Here is a 23,887-nt window from a genome sequence, read left to right as displayed (position 1 = left end):
GACAGTTACATTAGAGTGCAGCGACTGACTCTTCATGATTTGTGCTGCATTCATCCATCTTCATTTGCTGCCCCTTTCCATCAGCATTCTATACACAGTGAAAGTCAAAATGCACCAAATTGTTTTGTGGTTTCTCCAACATGTTCTCATTATTGAAGTTATTTTCATGTCATTGTAGCGATAACTTTGTATAGCTTGATAAAGTCTCTGTACAGAAGTATCAATAAACTGCCCAAACCACCTCAGTAACTATTAATCCACATGCTTTCAATCTGTTGAAATCCTATCTCACACAAAATACTGAAGTCTCGGTATTCAATTTGCAAGCTAACAAATGCTGGCATAAGTAGATTATACTTGGACTAGATGGAGCTATGCTTCCAAACACACTTATAAATGCAAATGTGATGCTGTGGATATATTTAATATGATTTACAGATGAGAAAACCAATACAGACATCAAAAGACTGATAAAAACTCAGACATGATTTTAATGAGAAAAAAAAAGAATTTTACAAATTGAAATTAAAAAATTGCATTATTATTATTATAATAATTTTGTTGTTTATTTTATACACAAACTCCATGTTCTCCTCCACAAAACTCCTTTGATTGTTATTCCACAGCAAGACTCTTCTTGGAGAAAAAAAAGAAAATAAAAATTCCTTGTTCCAAGTGGAGTCAGTAGAGATCAGCAACAGTCATGAGTAAACATGTCTTTTTGTGTCTAGAGGAGAGAAACAGAAAGAGAACTCCACTGTGTCCTCCAAACCGGCAGCATAAATTATCTCTTCCTTTCTCCAGCCCTAACCTGTTTCTCAATGCATGTGGCTGAACAGGGCTTATATCCTACAGAGACCTGTGCACTGCTGGTGGCCTCCAGCACCTCCTTGGCACCGAGAAACAATGCTTTCCAAAAGGGCCCCCTGGTTGCAGCAGTGGCAGTAGTTGCAGCTCTGTGGTGCATTTATTTTCTTTTTTCTTTCTTATCCCCCCCCACCCCCCACCCCCCACACACCCCCCTTCCCAAGAACCCCCAGGGTCAGTAATACGTGGTAGTGTTCTGCTGGGGCTGAGTATCTGTTGGAGGAGAATACAAAAATAAAAAACGTTACACAATAATATCACGAATGTATATTTTAACAGAGAGGGGAGGAGAGAACATAAAGCAGGGAGCGAGATAGGGAGATCAGGTCCTTACTTGAGAGCTGCTGTTGAAGCTGTCGCACCAGCGCTGCCGTCTGTTGTTGCTGCTGTGTCTGCTGCATGCCCTGCCTGGGGAACTGTACAACACAATAATAAATAAATGCTTCAGGGCACACGCAACATTGCTTTACTGCTCTGCTGGTTTTAGTGGAGTTCTCTTTCCTATACTACAATAACGCTCTGCATTTTTAAAAGGCTTCTGCTTTGTAAATCCCTTTATTTTTAGGAAGTACCTGGCCCACACTGAGCATCCTGTGAAAGAATTAGTAAACCAGGCACAAGGAGGCTGCGGAGCCCTGACCAGCACACAGCTCAGACCACAAGGTGGCTCAGACAGATAGCTGCTGCTGTTTTTTCAGCAATTATTTATATGCAGGCTCACAGGCAAGCTACTGGACAGAGGCTATTTTATCCTCGCTCATGAGAATGTGTTTCTGAGCTTGTTGAACAGAGTGTGTTCTCAATAAGCCTACCAGCGTCATCAAAAGCTGTGCTGATTAGACACACTTGTATCGCTGTTTACAGAACAGGGTGCTTTTTAAACGCAATAATATTCCAAGTTAAAATCAGGCATTATTTTTGTATTTGTTTTTATTTCTGTTAAACTTCCAATTTTCCAACCATGTTTATCAATTTCAATTTAAAAAATGCATCCCCTACCACAGCTATAATTCCACTGTATGCCTATATAAAACTTAAGTGTGACACATACAGCTGGACAATACGTCTCTTTAGCAAGTGGTTCTCTTAATATAAGTGTTGACATATGGACAACTTCCACTTTAACCATCATACCTGGCAACAAAAACTTTTAAAATGAATAAAAAAATAAAACTATTAACCAGCACGGCTTATCCTACTCTATGCGGAAATCAGAAAGCAAAACAAGGGAGCACTGTGTGTATGTTTATTGTGAGGTTACATCTTTAGAAGCCTTTAGGAGGCGGATGATTCTTAGATAACAAGCACATTGCAAGAGGCTGGCTTGTTCCCCAGCTACCCCACTTATATTGACTGGCTGCTAAATAAGGGAGCACATATCCTAACTCCTAACACTGTGCAGAATCCCTTACCATGGGTTGCTGGGGCGGCAGAGGCTGCATTCCCAGAGCCTGTGCCTGTGCTGGGGGTTGAGCGGCGGATACCTGCTGCTGCTGCTGTTGCTGCTGCTGCTGCTGCTGCTGCTGCTGCTGAACCTGCTGTTGCTGAACTTGTTGCTGAACTTGTTGCTGTTGTTGCTGCTGCTGAACCTGCTGCTGCTGCTGCTGTTGTTGCTGTTGCTGCTGCTGAACCTGCTGCTGCTGTTGCTGCTGCTGCTAGAAGGCAAATACAACAAATACAAAATGTAATGAATACAAGTGATTTGTTTTAACCTGGTGTAGCAGGGCAGAGGCTGGGCGCGAACCGGCAACCCCGCACACCGCAAACGAGCGTCTTAACCACAATGCAAAAGAGCCGACCAGGGATAGGACAGAATCCCGTAACGGCAGTGTATCACACAACACTGCCCGTTACACTCACTAATTACTCATCGATTGAGGTGCTACAGCAATAGCCTGCTAGTTACTGCACTGAATAGGTCCAAATACAAGAGGCCTATAATAAGATGCATTAAAAAACACACAACATAAGAACCTTAACCCTTTCACGCATGGCAAGCTCATATGGGGACGGATATGGGGACATATGAAAGATGGAAATGCATGAAGATCTCATATGAAGATGCAATCTTTTCCACAAAGCAATTTATTATGTGTCAAACTACTTTTTTTCAGCTTCAAATGTCATGTATGAAAGGGTTAACCACATACACTGGGCAACCTGCTTAGCAACCGGCTGTATGCAACCAAGCTGCTCTGGTTATGTGCGCACAACATACCAAAACTAAAATCAGTGAGCCTCAACATCTGAGCAACAAACCTACATGGCTCTTAAATGATTTATCTAACACGAACAAGGATTCTCACCCTCAAAGCTTGCTGCTGTCTCAGGTATTGCTGCTGCTGCTGCTGCTGCTGCTGTTGTTGCTGTTGTTGCTGCTGCTGTTGCTGCTGCTCTGCCAGCATCGGCGTCGACCTCATTCCTGCGTGTACACCCTGGTTGGTCATGTGAGTCATTCCGGGCATCATGGGCGTCTGCTGGATGGGCGGATGGGAAAACCTGCAAAGACCAGTGAACAACACGGGGGTCAGTCTCTTAAAATGAAAATACGGTACTTTTTTTATTTAAAACACTATTCTCCCAACCACAGAAAACCAAATAGCATGTTATGGTTCTACACAGGGCCATTCCCTGCGTAACTGACCTCTGTGTGTTCTGGATTGGGTGCCCGTAACCCGGAGCCTGCTGATGAACGTAGCCACTCGGCCTCTGTTGCATCTGCCTAAGGGGGTCCACCATGGCTGGGTTTGCACCTGGGTGTCCACCCTGGAAAGGCTGGTTGGTGTAAGTGGGAGGAACCATTCCAGTTGGCTGGGAGGGGTGCTGCTGCATCCCCATGTGAGAGCCATAGGTGGTATATCCTTGGGACATATTCTGGAAAATAATTAATTATATGCATTGCTGAAAAGATAAAACATAGGATCTACAGGAAGAGGCAGGAACATGAAAGTTGTAATAAAGTACAGTCAAACATGCCCAATGCAATCAAAAGTAGAACTCACCTGTGAAGGTTGCATCCCCCCATAGGGGGGATTAGGAGCCATCTGTCGCACCTGCTGCCCCAACATGCCCTGGCTCTGCTGTGAAACAAAGGAACGTGACATCAGCTTTAATACCCATGAACCCATCTCACACTGACTCTACGATGTTGCACCCTGTGCATTATTTATCTATCTCTCTCTAACAAACCACAACATCCCCATGTTCTCTTCTCTACCGACTAGCTCTGTTCTTACCAGCTGTGCAAATCGACTCCCAGTCCCTCTGCTCTACTCACCAGTCAAACATCGCTTACTTCTCTCCAAACGAATCATTTGGTCTTACCAGTTTAGCCTGCAGTTGCTGCCGCAGCATTTGCCCCTGTGCCATAGGGGGCTGCTTGTAAGGTCCCATTTTGTACTGCTGCTGATCCAGTCCCATCATCCCAGTCATCGTCCCCGGCATGCCAGGCATCATCCCAGTGTAAGGGGGGCGGTTTGGCATCAACTTCCCCATAGAAATGGTGCGGGAGGGGCGATACGTCGTGTCCAACCGGGGGCCTCCTGGTAAAAACCACATTCATTATTTTAGTTCTTACACAGGAGCCCATACCTGTCCTCGAATTTGACATCAGGGGGACCCAGTTTGAAGCGACGGCAAAAGCTAATTTATTAGAGAACAAATGTTAAGGATATGAAACTGGTCAACTTTTCAGATAAATTAACTACTTCACAAGTTTTTGCTTGTGTTGCGCTGTAAAAATTGTTTTATCCCTTTCAGAAAATCTGTACTGACCTGAAATGATGTATCATGACAGTAAGCAAGTGCCTATCTTACGCTACACCTTTCACTACATCATCTCCCTGTCTGATTTTACTAACCCACAGCCAGATTTTAGGAGAGGTAGTCTCCACTGTTTCCCTTGTAAAAATGTTCATAAGAATGCTAATCTCTATTTTCTTTGAATCTAGCTGCAGGCTGAAACAGCACAGTAAATTATTAGCATCCTGACAGAACACATCTGTGATCCCTAACCCAGCCCCTGGAACAACCAGTGTAAAAGTATATTGAATGCAGGAGTTCCATGTAGACATGATGTTCAAGTCAAACATACATATTTTCCATCGTGGCTGCCATGTAATTTTCACTCTGCACGGTTATCAACAATTCACAGTTTCCCCCCCTCAATGCTCTCCTGCCCTGTCTGGGAGAGTTCAGATCACGCAGATGTGCTTTTGCTGCGTGAAACCAATTTAAAAACTAGACAGTGCTGGCAGAAAGGAAGTCTGAGGGTTCTACAGATATGCGAGAATGCAAGTGAAATGGCATTATGGGGACAATAGGAGCCATGACCACACAACCTGACAATCATTCTGGGCTGTTAAGGGTCTACTAGTTATGAGAGAACACTGTAATTTTAGTTTAGACTGGGAGATGGAAACAACTATGACCAAGACAAGACAAAACAGACAAGTCCCTGGGGACTCCTCCTCCTCAAAACTCCCTTTGGTCGCCACATGTTGAGAAAGCCTATAAAAATAAAAGCTCCTTTCCAACAGTCTCCTGCGATGATTCATTTTGCTCTGAAATAGCAAAACACCATGGCAGCTGTTTTAAACAATAGATGCTTATGAACTGAACAATGCTGAATGGCGCTGGAGGACAGCTGTTTACCCAAAGTCAGGGAGGAGGACCAAACAGGCACAGCACTCAATGTCCTGTGAGGGCTACTTCAAAATAAACAGGCCTGTAAAGGAGTGCCAGGGAAAAGCATGTCATGGCAGAATACACATGAAACTGCACCGAAGACTGTTAAAAGCATCAAAAACAAAGAGCCCCTGCTAATGGCTACACTGTCTCAGACAGTGAATCCAATAGTCCAAGTGGCCTTGTTATCACACACATACTTTAGCAACCAACCATTTTCAAACAGACTTTATTTAGAGAAGTTCCTGAGAAGTTACCTGCTGGCAGAGGCTGGTTCTGTGTGTACATCCCCATTGGGGGTTGCACGTACCCCATCCTGTTAAAGGGGTGTCCTGACTGGGCATGCACGAGGTCTGGTGGCATCCCTCCCACATAGGATACCCCACGCTGTGTGCTGGCACCATAATCCTAATGTGGTAAAAAGAAATGCCATCGTTACTTGATTATGTTGAGATGTGTGAATACATATGTATTTATGTTTTATTTTAATCCTGGTTTTAGTTGATGTATGCAGGTCAAGCTGTCCCTCACCTCTGTCTTGCTGGTGGACTGGTTGCGCTTCTTCTTGCTCGGTTTCTTCTTGCTGGAGTCTGTGGTGGCGGGGGCGATCTTCTCCGGCTTGACGGCCTCGATGGGCTTCTTCTCGGGCTCGGGCGGGACGGGGGTAGGGGGCTCCTCCTCCTCGGGGGGCAGAGGCAGGGGCTCCAGGTAGTAGCTGCGCGGTTTGGGCTTCAGGTGGGTGTGATAGAGCAGGAGGCGCTGCTGCTCCTCAAACTTGGTCACCTTGCGGTCTACACGCACCGTCCCGAACCAGCCCCAGGACAGCGGCGCGGAGTGCTTTAGACCCTCGAACACGTCCCAGGGGGAGATCTTCTGTTTCGTTGACACCTGTAAACCCTGGAGCGGAAAGAGAGTCAGTTTTTACACATCATGAAGCAATTACAGTAAAGCACAGTAAAGGTGAGTGACTGTGGTGCGGGCAGTGCGATGAAAGGTGCTGTATGTCTGCATTGTATCTCACCTCCTTCTTGAAGAGCGAGTCGAAGCCGGCAATCTTGTTCCCTTTGGTGTCGATGAGGGAGCCCTGGGGCTCGCAGGTGATGACGTCCCGGGTCTGTTTGGGGAGGGGGAGCAGCTGACGCACCTTCTCCAGGCTCTCCGATTGTCTGTCCCCAAGCTCTTTCTATTGGGGTGGGAGGGAAGAGAGAGGAGAAACATGGATTTCAATAAACTGAGTTTATAAATCCAGACTCCCACTCCAACTAACTATATATCTAAAGTTCCCGCAAGTCCAGAATTAACAATTACATCTTTAAAGCCCCATTTATGAGCTAAAGAAAGATTTTTTTATGCAAATGGCCCTGTGTGTCTCACACTGCAGGTATAGGAAATACACAATTGCAAACATAAAATGGTAACTTCTACAAAAGATGCATGGTGTGTCGCAGCTAATTAAACCCATAGAAAAACCTGTGTGGGCTCAAAATGCTGTTCCATCCTTGAAAGTGAATAAATGTTGCATTCCAAAAGATGGTAGTCATAAAAAAGGCTACCATAACCCCCTGCCAGCCTTGACATTAAATGAATTGCAAAGCATTAACCATTGCCTTACCCTGAGTTTCTTGACCAGGTTCATGTAGGCCCTCTTGTTCTCCTCCATGCTGCCCTGAGAGATGCTGGACATGTCAGCCGCCAGAGTGCCATTAATGAGAACACTGAGCATGTCCAGTACTGTGGTGAACAGCTCGCTGGAACAGAAAGACAGAGATTCAGCACTGCTGGGGGACAGAAATACAGGCCGGTCAGAAACAGAGGAAACAAGGGAACAAATTACTGCGGCACAGTGAGAAGAAAACAAAAAAAAAAACACAGCAGGAAAGGAGTAAAAAAAAACAAAAAGCGAGACGCGCTTCGCCTTTACAAACGTCAAAGAAAAACACAACACCCACCACTTGGGTGATTGCAGCGTGTTACTCGCATCCTGCACAAGGAGGGAGGTGGGGGGGGGGGGATTGGGTTATTTAGTTGCTCTCCACCAGCGTCTTACACATGGGAAAGGTTCTGACCCAAAAGCAAGGATTGATCGTCTAATATAAACCTGCTCTATCTCACTCTCTCTCCAACACAGGGTATGCACCACACAATGAAGACAGGAGAGCCCCATGGCTGGGAGTGGAGAGGGAAAGCTGTCCCTACTTGTTGGACTGCATGTCGACCGTGCCACTGCTGATGATGTCCAGGAGGAGGACGGCCCACTCGGTGGTCTGTTGGGTGCTGCGCTGGACCGTGTCGAACATGCCTCCCACCTGCAGGACAAAATAAAGCAATCCGCTTTCTTTAAGAAACCCAAATCATTCCTTCTTGATCTCTGTGTTACGGTTACTGAACGCTTACAACTGCGGGAACCAGAACTGCAAAACAGTTCTTTACAACACTAGCTGGTTGTAAATATTCAGTCTGAAACATGTATACGACATCTAAGCCAAACTGGCCTCCTCAGCCGTGAAGCACACACCAGGACTAATTTTGCTGTGCCTCAAGAAAATACCCCCTCCTCTGTACTGCCCAGCCCCCTCCTCACCAGGTTGAGCCGCAGTTTCAAGGCTTCATGCATCAGCTGTTTGGCTTTACAGTCATCCTGATACTGGTCCTCGCGCCAGTTGGTGACAATCTGAAAAGCAAGAAATCAAATGTTATCACCAGAGTCTAAACTCTACATGCTGTAAAGCATTTCTGCCAATTATTTGAAGAGACCGTCCCTACCTGCTGGACCTGGCTGTAGAGGGAGGTGAGGAGCCCCTCTCTCTGCTCGTCCTGCCCTTTCAGGCACGTCAGCACCAGTGACAGGAAGGGCTGCTGGCTCAGCAGAGACATGCTGGAATTGCACCAACAAAAACAAAAAAAAAACAGATACCTAATTACAGGCCTAGTCATCACAGGGGACTTAACTTACAGTTGAGGTTAGACTGTGAAAATGCATACATTATATGGACATCTGTGCATAAATCGATACATATTCACGCGATCTGACGGCCATGTGTTTGAGTCAGCAACGATTACTGTGTTTGCGTGCGTCACTCACCTCTTCTGTTTCTGCCGGTCCCTCTCCTTGCGGGACGAGGATCCCAGGTGCTGCCCCTTCTCCAGCTCCTCTCCCGCAGCCTTCAGCACGTGGCCCTGCACAGACGTGGCTAGCTTGGCGATGAGGGGGGCCACCAGCCAGACTCCTGAGCGCTCTGACGAGCTGCAGAGGGTGAAATTAAAACAGAGACAGGGGGGTTAAAACCTTAAGTGATGGTCTTGTCCTTGTGAATGTCCACAAATATGAGCAGTCAATCTGTGTTGCACTTCAGTGGATCTGTCTTATCATAGATAAAACAATGCCAGAGGGAGGACTTTACAATGTTAGTCTAACACAGAGAAGCAGCAGTGCTGAAGTCAGGCAGGCCCCACAGCAGCAGAGTTACACACCTCAGGACTGGCTTCAGCTTGCTGGCGTTGTTGCTGTTGGTCACTGCGCTGCCGATGTTGCCCGGCCCCGCTGACCCGTTCCCAGAGGGGTTGCTGGAGTTCATCTCGGCTGATTTCTGGAACACCTCGATAGTCGCCTTCGCAATGTTCTCCAGCAGGGAGTTTAACTCCTGGAGCAATCATACAGAAATAAATAAATACCAATGCAGAAACAAATTTCTGATTAAACTGACTAAATCTTCCACTGAGATATTATTCAATTGCATTTCCATTTAGGGAATTGCTGCACGGGGCTGGAAAGAAGACTCCCATTGCATAGCCGTCTGATCCATTCCTGGTTTTACTATGAGTTTAACAAGACACACCTGAGCTTGTTACCTGCACATTGTGGCTAATCAAGCATGTTGTAAAAAACTGGAATGGGCAAAACTGCTGTGTAATAAGAGTCGTATTTCCATCCCTGCTACAGGAATCCTTCAGAAGAATGCATCACTAGAGGGAAGAATGTTAGTCTGAAACAAATGTAAACTCGTAAATGGGAAAATACAGTAACCACTGTTTTGTGTCATCAGTGGTGTAGCACACTGAGTTTTGCACTAGGAGTCACTCCCTTGCTCCTGCAGTGCTCATGCCTGCTTCATGTTAATCTCTAACCAACACTTCCTGAGCCTGCAAAACCACCTCCACAGACACACCCCAGTGTAGACTGACTTACATTGCCTGTGCTCTGTTTGATCATGAGCTGGAGCTCCAAAGAGGATTGTCTCATGGTCCACTGATCCATATTCTGTAGGAGACACAAATGTAGCTTAAAAACACATTGAACAAAGTTCCCATCCCAGCAAAATGGAATGGGTCAAGGAACAAATTCCATACAACCCTTTAAACAGTTACCTACTTCCCCTTGCCTCTAATCTTGCAGATGTTACCCATCTCTTGCCACCCCTCCCCCCAGCTTTTACCCATCTCTTGCCCCCCCCCCCCCCAAAATAATTATATCCCAGGATCAATTTCTATCATTGCTAGCAGAGAAACAGCATTTATATCAGGACTAAGAGACAGCCCTTTTCTTAAATAAATATACTTCTTGTAAAACTTTGCAGTGAATTATGCTGCAGCGCAGATATATAAATCTACTAGTAAAAATGAAATAAGGAACACACAATATCAATTCCCTTTGCTCAGTCTCCACAGGATCTCTTTTCACTGGCTCAGCTAATGTTTTTGCTTCAAGCCTGGAAAGATGCCTGACTCAGCTCAGCCTTAAAAATGTCTGGCTCCTGTACTGATGCACTAAGCTTCACTTCCCTCGATTCAGCCATGTGGTGGGGTGGAAAATACAAAAGTTCAAGTCAATAAATTCTAGCCATACATACATATATATACATGTATATATTCCCCCGATATTTAAGTAAGTTGGAATGGACTGACACACAATTCCGTGCATCACATGGTTCAAATTATGTTTAACAATCTATATTCCATTGCAGAAAGGACTCGAGTGAAATCCCATGGCTCCTCCCTGCGGCTGTAGCTGACCTGCAGGATGCGTTTGATCCTCTGTCTCTGCGGGTTATCCCCCTCCTCGCTGTCCAGCTGCCGGTGCGGGTAGCAGATGAGTTGCAGGAGGCGCTGGGCCTGGATGTTGACGAGGACGGGGTCCTGCAGAGCACTGCTGTCCTCCGAGAGAGACTTGAGGCAGCGCTCCCCCACCCACTCCTTCAGCAAGAGAGGTCAAAGGGAAGGAGAGCGTGTAAAAAAAGGAAAGCGATGGAAGACAGAGATGAGTAGTTGTGTGTGTGCACAAGCCCAGTAACCACTGCATTACTGCCTTTTTAATAGGAAGACAAAAGCCAGAGAAAAGGATCTATATGTGAACAAAAGCAAGGCCTACTTTTGTGGCACTGTTCGAAACATGAAAATAAATGGGCATGCTTAAAGATGGAAGAAACAACAAGGATGAAGAAGAAAAGAAAAGAAAGTAAATTAAAGTAACAGGACTTGGCTTTGCTAGCCTCCCACAGGCCTACCTGCTGGCAGATACTCTTCAGCACGTACTTGGCATACGCATCCAAGCTAGCCGTTTCTATAGAGACTGAGCGGCCACCTGTCTTCTTGGAGCACAGGTCATCTTCCGTAATGTCATCCAGCCCCGCAGGGTGAGAGAACCCCGAGCCCTTCAATTCAGCATCACCTAGAGAGGGGAAGGAAGGAGGCCGAGAGTCAGGAGAGTCCCCAATCTGTACTTCTCTAAAGGGTTATTCTGAGCAAGTTGAAGTTAAGGAACTACTTTTTTTTTTATTCATTTATTTTTCCACCCCACCCTCTCCCAATCAAAAAGGTGTCCCCTTATCAGATTATCAGGCTTCCCTGTCACTGAACCAAATATGCATACATATTTAAAAACAAGACAGTGTACACTTATTACCATTGGTTTGTACTTAAATACCTAATAAGTGGTAATACTCAATATCAAGGTGAACAAGGATTAAAAAGAAGAAACTGGCTGTCACAGTGATGCTTACCCAACATGAAGACTGCCTTCAGGACTGCAAAGACAGCTCCTACCACAATGCTGTTCTGGGAAGCAGCCAGTAAGTGGCGATCACAGGAGGACCGGATTCCAACCGTGGGCTTATCTGTAGACGAAGGGGAAGGAGGAGACAGTGCTTGTTCACTTACACAGCACTGATTAAAAATACTGTGAGCATGTGGAATTGATATACCATCGTAAAAAGTGTACCTGACTTGCTGTTGTCCTGATGGCAGGGGTTGCGCTGCGGGGTTTTGAAGAGATGGAGGAGAATCCTGCAGGTTAGCCTGGCACCGGGTTCCGAATCCTGCTCACTGCAGGCTACAGAGACAGATGGAGAAAGAGAGCGCGATTCAGAGAAACCAGTCCCAGAACCACTACAAAACACTTCTTCCCATTCTTGAAGTATAACTAGTTCAGTTCTGAACACCAGATCACAGTATTTGATACGCTTCGCCGATCCCCTATTCCCAAGTCCTAAGGAGGCCCCTGCACATCTGGCAACATCTCAAACTCCTTTCAGTAACCCTCGATCCCACACTAACCCTCCTTTCAGTGTGTCCTTGATATCGAAGGTAGGGAGAGATGCTTTCAATCCCCAGGCCTGACAGATCACTGGCTCCAGAACAAAGCTCCCAGGAGTGGAAGAGTCTCTGGAGGCAAAGATCAAAGGAAGCCCATCACCAGCCCCCACCCGACATTAAAGTAGCGTCTGCAATACACAGAACCTTGCTGTAACCTGGGACCATGCTGCCTACCCTCCTGACTATTTGCTCGAACTACTTCAAGCTCTTATTTCAGCACTTCAGAAAAATATAGTTTGAAAAAAAAAAAAAAAGAGGCAAGATTCCTTCTTTCAGCCTTAGAGATCTCTCTAGTCTTATTGGTAAACATTTAAAAATAAAACGCATCTGTACACTGTGTATATTCCTATGCTTACGAGAGTCAAAACCTCAGGTACAGAACCTGGACGAAGCAGCACTCGCCTGCATTAAGAAGTGAAGGAATCGCCACACAGCGGACCAGATCCTCCAACAGCAGGCACTGGCGGGCAATCAAGATCGCAACAAAGGTCGCCAGGGAGTCATGGAAAGAGAGATCACTCACCTGAGTATATGGGGGGGAGGAGGGAAAAAAAAGAAGAGAAATGATTTCTGTTGGGAGTTTTCTGTGACAGCTAGATCATTAAAAAGATACAAATAATGTATTTATTTTTGCCTAACAGGTGCAAACCAGTCAACACATGCTTGATAAATGAATTTGTGATGAATTCAGTTGTTTTTTTAAAGATGCTGGGCTGCCTGCAGACTAGATTATCTATGAATCAATAGAACGGGTAAAAAGCACAGGCTCCTGGAAACAGCCTGTATATTCCGACAGACCCCCTGGGCTTGAAAACTATTTGCAAATCTGCCTCAAATTGTCTAAATATGTGGTTGGTTTCCTCAAAAGCAAAAATTCAATTCTGGAGAGCGGGGGAGGGGTGCCTTGACAAAATGGTTTAGAACACTAGAAAATGTTTCTCAATCACAGAATACACAAAAGGGATTTAACATCCTTTGCCGAGCTCTGATCTGCTCATCATGCACTTTCCTCTCTCCCTTGTTTACGTTTCTGGAGACCTGAGAGGGGTCCTTACATCCACGTTGCAGAGCAGGTCATTGAAGCCACAGTTTCCGTTGTTGGAGGAGCAGCAGAGAGCCTTGAGTACGCCCAGCCACTCCGCACTCAGGGACCGACAGTAGGCAGTGAGCTCTGCACACAGGATCCCAATGTCATTCACTCTGTCCAGGAAACAAAACGAGAGCGAAAGACCGGCGGGGGTTATGCTAGGGCTGGAACAATAATCTATTATCAGGGTTTTATCAATAATTACTTTAGTCTTTATTATCGATAATCATATTATCAGAAATTACGTTTCTGGTGTGAAAAGCATAAAAGGTTTAGTGTCCCAGCATTAGTGTTTTAAAGACGAAAACCAAAAAAGCAGACAAAAAAAAAGTGTCTGAGCAGGACGTACTATGAAAAAACCTGCAATTAATGGGAATAAAAAACATGATTACTGAAAACTGAATTGCCCTTAAGCTAGACACCGTACAAATAATTTCAAGCAAATCAAGAGACAAAGAAGTCTTGAGCATTTTGTAGTGTTTACCTCTCGGGGTCGTGGTGGCCCACACACACGTACATGAGCACATTGCACACAAAGCTGTAACGGTTGGCTGGGTTGTCGTTGAGGATCTTGCCTGCCATGGAGTGGCTGAAGTTGTGAGCCGAGGGATTCTCGATGGTGTCGATCATGAACTCGGGGTCCCACAGCATGTTGGAGTCTGACGGGTCAATGTTGCAGTATATGGAGTTCTTCACCTTTGAGCAGAAATCACTGTACAAAGACACATCAGACACTGCGTTTACACACACATGGCTAGTTACAGTTTATATCTGCTAATGCTTGAATTTACTGGATATGTCAGAGTTCTAACCTTAACAGTGACAATAATGTAATAAACAAAATCGATATATAAAATGATAAAATGTGCATATGATACTGAAAGCAGTGACTTGAATGAAATGAATATTTTCTCTCTGCAGACTCTCGTTCCTTGTTTACCTGAAGATCTCCCCGAACTTGCTCTTGAGATGGCTGCAGGAGGTGTAGAGGTCGTACAGGTAGGCCAGGATGCAGCGCTCTGCCGAGGAGCAGTCTGCAGGGTTCACTCCATGCTTCACCACAATACGCAACCTGCAGGGGACGCCACACAGCGTAATCACTCACTGACACACCAAGTCACACAGGACCCCCCCAGACTGGGATACAGATTTACTAAAAGGTTGGGCCTGTGAAGTGCAATGAAGAAGAGGAGATGCAAGGCTCACCCGTCAAAGACCTGTGCCGTCTGGTCGGGGTTGAGAATGAGGCAGGAGTGGTACCTCCGAAGCACGGCCACGATGCCCAGGCACAGCCCTGTGGTGTAGCTGCCAACCAGGCTGGAGGACTTCAGCAGCAGCTCCGCCTCCACCAGGCTTAGCTCGTTCAGAAGCTGCCCAGGAGAGACACAGAGCAGGGCAATCAGACACAACCCACTGGGCTGCTTAGGTGCTGGTTCCATTTATATTGTCCCACATCATCCACCGATAAGAATAGGAATCAGCACTGAAGACACTGAAGACTGCAGGTCAAAATGTTTGCCTTTGTTTTCTTTCAGTATTTCTAAATTTAGCACTGTCGAATGTTTTATAAAATACATGACATTACATTGATAAAGGCATTTTCAGAAACTATTTTCTACTCAGTTTTGCAACAAAAAAGGGGGTGGAGTTTATGTTTTTTAAGCTCACAGGGGGTTGTCCAGGGCTAAACTGAGGGACACTGGCAGGGAAGGACCTTTCACAAGCAGAGGGCCAGGTACCTGAATGGCAAAGTCAATGAGGCCACTGATGTTGAGGGAGTATTCCATGAGGTCGAAGATGAACTGGATGTGCTGGACCAGTGGCAGGTGGTATGACATCCCCAAGGCAAAGCTGGTGATCTGTTCCAGGACATTCCGAGACACCTGCCAAGCACACAGAACAAGGAAACGTTTAAAAAACAGCTCCCATCCCAGAACATTCAGGCTGCAAGCAGTGGGAAGCCAAGGTGAGGGCAAGTGTGTGTCTCTTACCTGAGAGGTGACCTGGTGCTGGTCGAAGTGGGAGAGATGCTGGAATTTGGAGAAGATATCTTCAGCTGTGGGGAAAGCTTCGGGCTTATTCCTCTTCCGCTTCTGTCCTTCTTCACCTCCTGCAGGAGAAAAAAAAAAACAGATCACAAAAACACCACGGGAATGAGCATGAAGGACATTAAAATTGGTCAGTTTTAAAAAAACAACACACACCACCACTCATCATCCAATTTGTGCCGGAGTCGATACAAAATATCTGTGATAAAACCAGCTGCCATAGGTCTGAGAACAACAAAACTAGAAAAAGGGTTTAAAAGACTTCAAGGACAACCCCCCCTCCAAGTGTCCTCCTGAACACAGCAGGAGATCAGCTACCAGACTAGAGATCAGAGTCCAATCTGCAAACGACTCTCCTGAAAATTGTTAACAGGTTGCCAGTCTGGTTCTAATAAGCCGTCCAGTTTACTGTCATCTGCGCTCAAATTATCTCTCTAGCCTGTATAGGAAGATCTGCTGACAGCGTTTCAAATTCCTGGCGTTTATAAGCCTGAGCCTCTCCACCTTCTGAATACAGCTGTAGAGTGATGAGTAGTTGTTTTCTATTCCTTCTACAGAGGACCTTGATTAAACAGCTGCAGTCTGGGTCACAGATGTTCAGACTAGTCAGGTACACAACATCTTTGCTTTTGTATGTTTTATGGTCCACTAACAGATATGGGCTCTGTGCAGATGAGACACAATCATGTGACACGGTTCAGTTCCTTTGCCTAATGTGCCCACATGTGCCAAACAGCCCGACTCACCAGTTTCTGCTGTGCTTTTCCGGTTCAGCACCTTCAGGATATCTTTGGTGATTTTCTTGATGGCGTGCCGTGCTTCGTCTCGCTGCTTCCCCACACCGTACAGAACCACTAACCGCTGGTTACACTCGTGGCTGGCACTCTCCTCCTGTAGGGAACAAAGTGAGTGATGGGAGCTCAGTGGAACGCATAATAAACATCAATGAGGAAAGCAGCTGTGACAGGGTTTAGAGTTTCTATTAGGCAGACTCCAATGCAAGTCTCAAACCCACATGTTTGAAATTCGGAGGAATGTGTTTAAGTCCTATTGAGTGTGGTGCAGTTTCAGCAGTCAGCACACAACACAGCAAAGCTACAGATTAGATGGCGTTTATAGTACTTGGGAATGCAAGTTGGCAGCGTTTACCTGGGGGATGGGGAAGTGCGTTGCGTACTGGATGTGCCGAGGCAGCTCGTACACCAGGGGGAATGCCGGGTCGGGGCCCTTGTCCTTGGCCAGAGTTTTCCCATCCTGTTCTGGGGTGGGTTTCTCCGGGGAGGGGCTGCCCTTGGACTCACAGTGCATCGGAGGAGAGAACATCTGAATGAAAAGGGGGAGAGGGGAGGGAGATACAAACCATCATTCAGGAAGCTGCAGAAAAACTGTATAAATAACACAGAATCCTAACAGACTAATCCAATTATAATGAGTTACCAAGGCATAAATTAGCCTGCATTTTCACAAGAATTGTAATATGAATCAATTCTGATAGGGAGGGGAGCAAGGGCTTCAATTTCAAATGGACAGGACTACATCACAAAGATGCTTTGCAGGAGGATCATGCAGCACCCTCTGACTCAAGCATGCTGTCATTAACTGAGGATCAAGTACATCCAAGACACTGTTTTGCTAAATCACATTGCAAAAAAACAGCTGTTTCCTGTTAAGTGTTTGCACCATTTCTGTATAGTGGGTTACTGCCTTGATTCTTGTTACTGATACATAAACACTTAACCTTGTTTTGACACCGCTGCATTAACTTATTACCTCGTCGAAAATGGCGCTGGAGTTCTGATCAATCTCCATTGACTCGGAGAGGCCAGCATCCTGGCGGGAGAAAAAAAATGTAAAATAAGAGACATGTTGATCTGGCTTATGATTTTAAATGCATATAAGATTTTTTGATATACTATTTTAATTTGTAGAATAGAAAAATAAAGGGCAGGAGAATCCTTAGATTTTAAGCACGGGCACAAGGCACTGCGAGTCCGTACCTCCATCTTGCCCCCACCCCCAGCCTCTTGCTCCTTGCGGTCTGACTCGTCAGCAGGCTCCTCGCTGGGGGAGCGGGGGCGGGGAAGGTGGGAGTCAGAGGCCAGGTCCCCTCGCGAGATCAGCGTGCACATGTAGATGTTGTGCGAGAAAACGTCATGCCGGATGAGTTCACAGAACAGGAGCACCAGGTTCGAGAACTCCACACGCTCACTCTCATTCCCTGGCTCAGCTAGAGAGAGAGACAAAGCATAAAATACATTTAAAAATGTACTCACAGGAATTGACTTCAGGACTGAATTACAGTGGTATAAAGACACACTGTATATTTTTTACCATACCATCAGCCCCTCACCAGTGAAATCGTTAATCTTAATTTCACAAGCCATGGGTTTAAACCTGCTCTGGAAGATGACATACTGAGTGTGGGAGCCTGCGTGTCCAGGAACTGCAGCAAGACGTCCTGGAAGACTGGCAGAGTAGCAGCAGAAAGTGATCCTGAGGAAACAGAGCCCTTCTCATCCACGACTTCAGACTCCCCACACCTCTGCAAGGAGAAACACAGAGACCACTGTGCAACAACTCTATACACAAAAACTATTATACAGCTAGGGTGCAAAACTTTTTATATATATATATATATATATACACACACACACACACACACACACACACACACACACACATCATAAGTACATCACAAGCGTTACCGATTACATTGGACTGTAGTGTAAAACTACTTTAGATTTCTATTACATACTGCCACCAGAAGAGCAGTTCTATCTGGCCTGAAGAACTTCAATCAAACTACTGCTGTTTTACTACTTGTTGTGACTGATCTGGCATATCAGTTTGTATACAACATTCTTACATTGCTGGTCATAAGGTATGCTAATAGTGTCTTCTTGCTGACTTCTTGCATTAAATAAACCATTTGGTGTTTCTTCATGAAGAGAGGTCCCAGACACAGTTCATCAGATAGTTTGCTGTTTCTGCTTCATGACATGGTGTTAAAATGAGCTCCCAGCTTACCTCGGCCTCGATCTCAGCCTGCCTCTTCTCTAGGAGTTTTGCCACCACCATGGCTCGGTGCCGCCCAGACCTCTTGCAACTCACCGCCCACTCGCACAGCAGGGTCACCACCGCGTCATCATCCGGGGACATCTGTGGACAAGTCACTAACCATCAACACAGCAAGATTTGTTTTGCAGGGTAGCCCTTGTGGTGTACACCTTCATTTCCGAATACCAAGTTACTGTAAACCCCAAAGTTCCTTTGTGGTAACATGGTAGAATTATACCATAGTTATTTTTAAATCCCATCCAACTACTTGCCATATCTGACATCGCTATAACAAAGCTGTAGTGCTTATTAGGGTTGAGAACGGAATTTAAAACACAAAAATATTGTAGTTTCTTGTGCATACTGCTGTATAACCATCGCTTCAATTCCTATCCCTATAGAAGTTGGCAACATGTGTGAAAGAGCTCAGTCTCACCTCGTGACCGTCCTTGCTCTGGCCCGCGCCAAAGATGCGGTTGTAGAGGGAGTCCAAGGAGTTGCTGAAGTCAGACTTCTCGAAGCTGTGGCTGTCCAGGACCTCCAGAGTGTGCAGGACGCGTCCAATCGTGAACCCTAATATGAGAATAAAACATGGCATCTAAGACTGTTGCACGTGTCACTTTTACTTCCCATTACTGTGGCTTTGCGAATTTGATTCCACTGATTTTGTAACCCGAGGATATCTCCTGATAAGTCCCCCTTTACCTGCTGTGGTTTCCTGGCACTTATCGAACGACCACCTGACTTCCACAGCCTGGCCACGCTCTTTGATCTGCTCCTCAATCTCTCTAACCTTTGCTCTGACCTGGGAAATAAGGGAAGGTATACTGTGAAAAACAGCCCACACAGCACACCCATGAAAACACACATTCCCATCTGAATCATCTGTCCCCCCTTACCTGCTGTGTAAAGGACGTGTTCCCCCCTGGCATGGGCAGGTTGGATGGTGCTATGGGCAGCAGATCCAAAGGCGAGCCAGTCTTGTTCCTGCTGTCCATTAGGGAGTAGTGCCACACTAGAGCACTGGGGCAGCACAGCACGATACTCTAGAGCCAGGGACACAGAAAGAACACTTGTGAGCGATACAGACATTGTGGGAGGATATATAGTTTGTGCCCACAATCCAGCGATGGAAACAAGACCTGTATAGATTGCATTCAGGCTGAGGCATTTTTTTTTAATTTAGCTCATTGAAAAACTTAACAGCCCAGTCTTTTTATGAGGCACCGGGCAAGGGAGTCCCACCTGTAACATGCAGCTAAGTCCAAAGACCAGAGGCCGGTGCTGCGGGCAGATGTAGAAGTCGGTGAAGGGAGTTTGGGGCTGGTTCCCCCCAGCAGGTTGGGGGGTTGGCGTCTGTGGCAGAGCGTTCCCAGGCTGTGCTGAGATCCCGTGGGCCTGGTGCCCTCCCGGTCCTGGACCCACACTCCCATCACTCAGCAGTAACGCTAGCCGGCGAGTGCAGAAATAGGCCAGTCGCCTCGAGAGGTAGGCAGACTGCACAAACTCTCCAGAGTACTGCAAAAACACAGGAAAGGTAAGGGTCATTATTATTTTGCTTGGGATTGTAAAATGCACTGCAAACAGAAAACAGTCCAGCAAATAAACATGAATTGGTGCAATGATGTGGATGTACTGCAAGTGTACTGTAATCCTGCTAGTTACAAAAGAGATTGTGCTGCCATCTGGTGGATTAAAACTGCCTATATTGGAATTCCAGTTCTTTTCCATTTTTTATTCCATACTGTTTTTATATTAAGCTTATTCGGGTTGAGTTTCCCACAGGTACCTGCAGCATGAGGGGCAGGAGCAGCTTCAGTAGCTCGTCCTCTCCAGGCCTGATCTTCTCAAAGCACTCGAGAACCCAGGTCAGGAACTCGTGTCTGTCCAGCATGCCGTCCTGAATGACACACAGAAAACAGAAACAGTCAGCACCAGGCACAGAGACAATATATATTCGGAGAAAGAGCTTTCACACACAGAGCAAGTGCACTTTGACAGATATTTTATAAGTAGAGTACATCAGCCTTACAGAGAAAAACATGTGCTAAACTTGCCAAAGCAGCTTTCACAGCCACAGACAATAGTGTCAGTCTGTACACAGAGGGCACTGCGCTCACCTGGAACATGAACATGGCTAGTTTCTCGTTGTACTCCCACTGTTTCATTGCAGTCTCCACCTCCACTGGTGTGGCTGGTAGTGGAGAGCCACAGCCCTGGCTGGACGACTGCCGGTAAAACTCAGCTACTTTCTGGAGCTGCTCCCAGAGGTACTTGGTGATTATTTGTGTCCACTCTGCAAGGGGGCAGCGAGAGACCTTCAGAAAAGTGTACATTGAAGAGTATCGTACAGTCCATGCTAGAACACCCCGTTATTCTTTTTTTATGCCAAAATGTCATGACACATTATTGTATCCTAATACAAAACCTAACACTCTGGCACACTCTTGGGCAGTCCATGAGCGAAATGTTTAATTATAAGGATTTTATTCAATGCCATTTTTCCAGGAGTGGATATTTTTGCATCAATCAACTAGAAATGAACCTTTTAAAATGTTGGAAATGTTGTGTGGTAAACAAAGTTTATTGGGTAGCTTTCCTGGTTGCATAAACATGCATCTTTCTTTACATTACCTATGCAGGGGTCGATCACATGCCTCTTCTTCACTTTGGTCTCGGTGATGGCAGCGTAGTATGCGCATGTCATTTTGATTAGCCAGGCCGCCCGCATAACCGGCACAGTGTATTTTGCCAAATAGCCAAACACCTCCTCCTTCTTACTGAATATCGGCACCTAGGACATGAAACAGAGGTTAACAAGAGCGAGAAGGTGGTAATCTACCCACATTCTTGCATGCATTACAATCAAAACCCTTGCAAAAAAAAAAAAAAAACACTTACGAGGCTGGTTATATAGACCCTGATCAGCACTAATCTTGAAATACTTTACTATAGCTTAGCTAAAGTAGCCCGATTAGTGCTGATCTGTTTCTGCGGCACAGCCCACTACACAATCAAAATGTCAAAAGTGACAGAAGAGATTAATATACGTTTCTTTACTTGTAACTGTTAATGTATGTTCCAGCATACATATGGTGCATCTCTAAATGGGGTCTTCCCTGGTCAAGTAATCAATTCAAACTGAATCCCTGTACCTTCTTGGCGAGCTGGGTGAGGGGTTTAGTTCCTGCTAGGTCTGTGAACCAGTTGTTGATGGAGCTCTGGGATCTCGCTGTAACCAGCCAGAAATTATCCTTCTGGTTGACTTGGGGTTTCCTCTTGCCTGTGTCAGGGAATGTGTTGCACCGCAGCTTCTCAGCAATAATGCTGCTGAAATTCGAACTGATCTGCGAACGAGGAAAACCAAACAAGCACTTTGAGCGAGGACTGCCATGCCTAGTCAGGTAATTTGAATGAGATGGGCATTACTACTGCAATGAGGTACTAAATCCTAGTTCTGCAATTCACAAACACTGTTGAGACACTCCTTTACAACTCACTTCCCTGTCAAACAGGGGATTCATATTGAAAACAGCTCAAGCCAAAAATACAATGCAGAGGAAACAAAATGCTAAACATATAAGGGAGGTCATACTGAGAATCTGGGTAGCAATTGAGATTGCAAATCCAACACAGAGAGAAAAATCCAATGCAAAAGAATCAGGACAGGGAGATTACAGAACCTGGTAATCCAATTCAGGCACGTTGTCAGTAATGGTAAAGCATTGATGGCAACCAAACTAAAACCACTGCTGCACTCTCACTGCGACATGCACGCAGTACAGCATGGGGAGCCTTTTCTTACCTTGGAGGGGTTAAAGTTGACATTTTTCGCACTGCCATGTTCGTCCCCCGAAACTGCCGGCTGGTTATTGAACCCCTGTTTCACATTCAGTGCTGTCAACTCATCCTGGAAACGAAAAAAACAATGTTAAGTTTCATGACAGCGCTTTCTGACTCACAAACATCTTTAAATGCTTTGTCACTGAAGTACCACTGTATCAAACAGAATCTGCTTTCCTGCAAACTCACAGTTTGGGGGAATACCATTCACGCACATCAAGTTCTGCAGAAGAGCTATGCTGCAGATACAAAAACACATGCTGCACCCCAGGGCAGCAGTGTGGAGTAGTGGTTAGGGCTCTGGACTCTTGACCGGAGGGTTGTGGGTTCAATCCCCAGTGGGGGACACTGCTGTTGTACCCTTGAGCAAGGTACTTTACCTAGAATGCTCCAGTAATAACCCAACTGTATAAATGGGTAATTGTATGTAAAAATAATGTGATATCTGTAAAATGTGAAATAATGTGATATGTTGTAACAACATCTGCTAAGAAATAAATAATAATAATAATATTAACGCTTATTCCATCAATGTGGGCACCTTTACTGTAAACGGGCAAAGCCACCAACATCTGCTTGAGTGGAGCAGGGTGGTGCTCTCTGCCTTAAATGCTGTGGCACTATGCTGGTGCACTAAGCTTTAATCAAACAAAAGCAGGTAGTCTGACCTGCTAGCCACTCTCTCAGTCTGGGTGTATGATGCAGTAAGAATTCTAATGCTTAGTTAAATCTCTCTTGACCCTCAGGAAAGCAACACATGTGTTTTTGTAATACTAACAATGTTCCACAGTGTATATTACATCATGAAACTTTCTAAAACTATGGGCAGCTACACCTATATACAGAATTATGACAGATGTATAAGCAGGGATGAAATAAAAAAAATGTCAGCCTTACCTTCTATAAACCAGTAATCTACTCTAGAATTGAGTTATTTGGTTTTCTAATGAATTAGACTACGACTTAAAAACAAGCAACAAGGGCTTGATAATAAATCGGCACAGGGGAATGCGTTTGTAAATTAGGATTTGATTTATATCGTCAATTAATATTAGTGAATATATTTACATCGTTTTTCAGGCTTTCTTTCTGTTTACCCTCACTGATGTGACGTTAAACGGAAGGTATGGTAACTGAATCCAGTGCTGCTGGTTTAAGACCGTTAAGTTTAAACGCCTTTAGCTTATTTAAAAATACAACGTTTGTATATTATGCATTGTTATTGTTTCTGAGTGAAGCTCCACAGCAGGCCCATACCTCATCCTCGGACTATCCTGCAAGCCCCCTTTCCAAGCCGGTCAGTTATTCTCCCCGTTCCCCGTCCACTCTCCACCGGCAAATAAGCCAGTTTCCCTGTGCCTCACCTCTTTCTGCTTGGGGTCCTGTGGATAAACATCGGGAGGCCCAAGTCTTGGCCGCTTCAGGGGCCGGTGTTCGCAACTTAGGATCCCGAAAGCGGCCATCTTTCCAGCGGCATCATTCACAGCGAAGGCTTGCCCCTTCCCGTACGACAAAAGCCGAGTGTTTACGGAAATTCACGAGGCTAGAGACGAGTGGAGTCGGAGATCCTGAAACAGGGATATTCCAGTGACAGAACAGTCAGTGGATACTCACGATTGCAGCCGGGGATTCCCGAAGCAGAACTCGCATAAGCAGAAGGAAAATCCTAAAGCCATCGGATGATCATGAGCGTCCCTCACTTCAAGCAGTC

The 23,887-nt window shown here is 45.6% G+C and overlaps 1 protein-coding gene across 5 annotated transcripts; it reads right to left on the bottom strand.

The window, feature by feature from the left end:
* Positions 1–465: 465 nt before the first annotated feature.
* LOC117430587 (mediator of RNA polymerase II transcription subunit 12-like) lies at positions 466–23,860 on the bottom strand. Of its 5 annotated transcripts, none has more exons than XM_059000523.1 (44): positions 23,541–23,860; positions 22,139–22,243; positions 21,489–21,680; positions 20,968–21,127; positions 20,454–20,629; positions 20,123–20,233; positions 19,579–19,851; positions 19,233–19,379; positions 19,039–19,138; positions 18,770–18,906; positions 18,304–18,435; positions 17,692–17,818; positions 17,274–17,503; positions 17,047–17,106; positions 16,426–16,599; positions 16,023–16,167; positions 15,220–15,338; positions 14,968–15,111; positions 14,435–14,598; positions 14,169–14,300; positions 13,713–13,940; positions 13,197–13,341; positions 12,544–12,664; positions 11,768–11,878; positions 11,550–11,663; positions 11,055–11,218; positions 10,564–10,743; positions 9,740–9,811; positions 9,025–9,194; positions 8,636–8,797; positions 8,317–8,428; positions 8,135–8,224; positions 7,750–7,859; positions 7,166–7,301; positions 6,575–6,736; positions 6,085–6,450; positions 5,811–5,961; positions 4,192–4,409; positions 3,870–3,947; positions 3,512–3,741; positions 3,174–3,366; positions 2,352–2,522; positions 1,202–1,283; positions 466–1,080 (listed from the first exon to the last, which is right to left on the bottom strand). In XM_059000523.1, the coding sequence occupies exons 1-44, from the start codon at positions 23,637–23,639 to the stop codon at positions 1,043–1,045; spliced, it is 6,531 nt and encodes a 2,176-aa protein (XP_058856506.1). In that variant the 5' UTR covers positions 23,640–23,860; the 3' UTR covers positions 466–1,042. The 5 variants fall into 5 exon arrangements, with proteins under 5 accessions (XP_058856506.1, XP_058856504.1, XP_058856502.1 ...); XM_059000521.1 differs by having other exon boundaries at positions 2,280–2,522; positions 4,192–4,406; positions 23,541–23,858; XM_059000519.1 differs by having other exon boundaries at positions 2,280–2,522; positions 23,541–23,857.
* Between the last annotated feature and the right edge of the window lie 27 nt (positions 23,861–23,887).

Source organism: Acipenser ruthenus, chromosome 26, assembly GCF_902713425.1.
Source record: "Acipenser ruthenus chromosome 26, fAciRut3.2 maternal haplotype, whole genome shotgun sequence".
In the NCBI taxonomy this organism is placed as follows: Eukaryota; Metazoa; Chordata; class Actinopteri; order Acipenseriformes; family Acipenseridae; genus Acipenser; species Acipenser ruthenus.
Note: the sequence above shows the minus strand (reverse complement) of the source record. Positions and strands in the feature narration are given on the sequence as shown.

Excerpts from the sequence above, each read along its gene's own strand:
- LOC117430587 (XM_059000519.1), bottom strand. The coding sequence starts at position 23,639 with ATGGCCGCTTTCGGGATCCTAAGTTGCGAACACCGGCCCCTGAAGCGG. Across the intron at positions 17,107-17,273 it reads GGGGTGGGGGCAAGATGGAG|GATGCTGGCCTCTCCGAGTC; the intron begins GTACGGACTCGC and ends TTCTCCCGCCAG. Across the intron at positions 13,342-13,712 it reads GGCCACCACGACCCCGAGAG|AGTGAATGACATTGGGATCC; the intron begins GTAAACACTACA and ends TTTCCTGGACAG.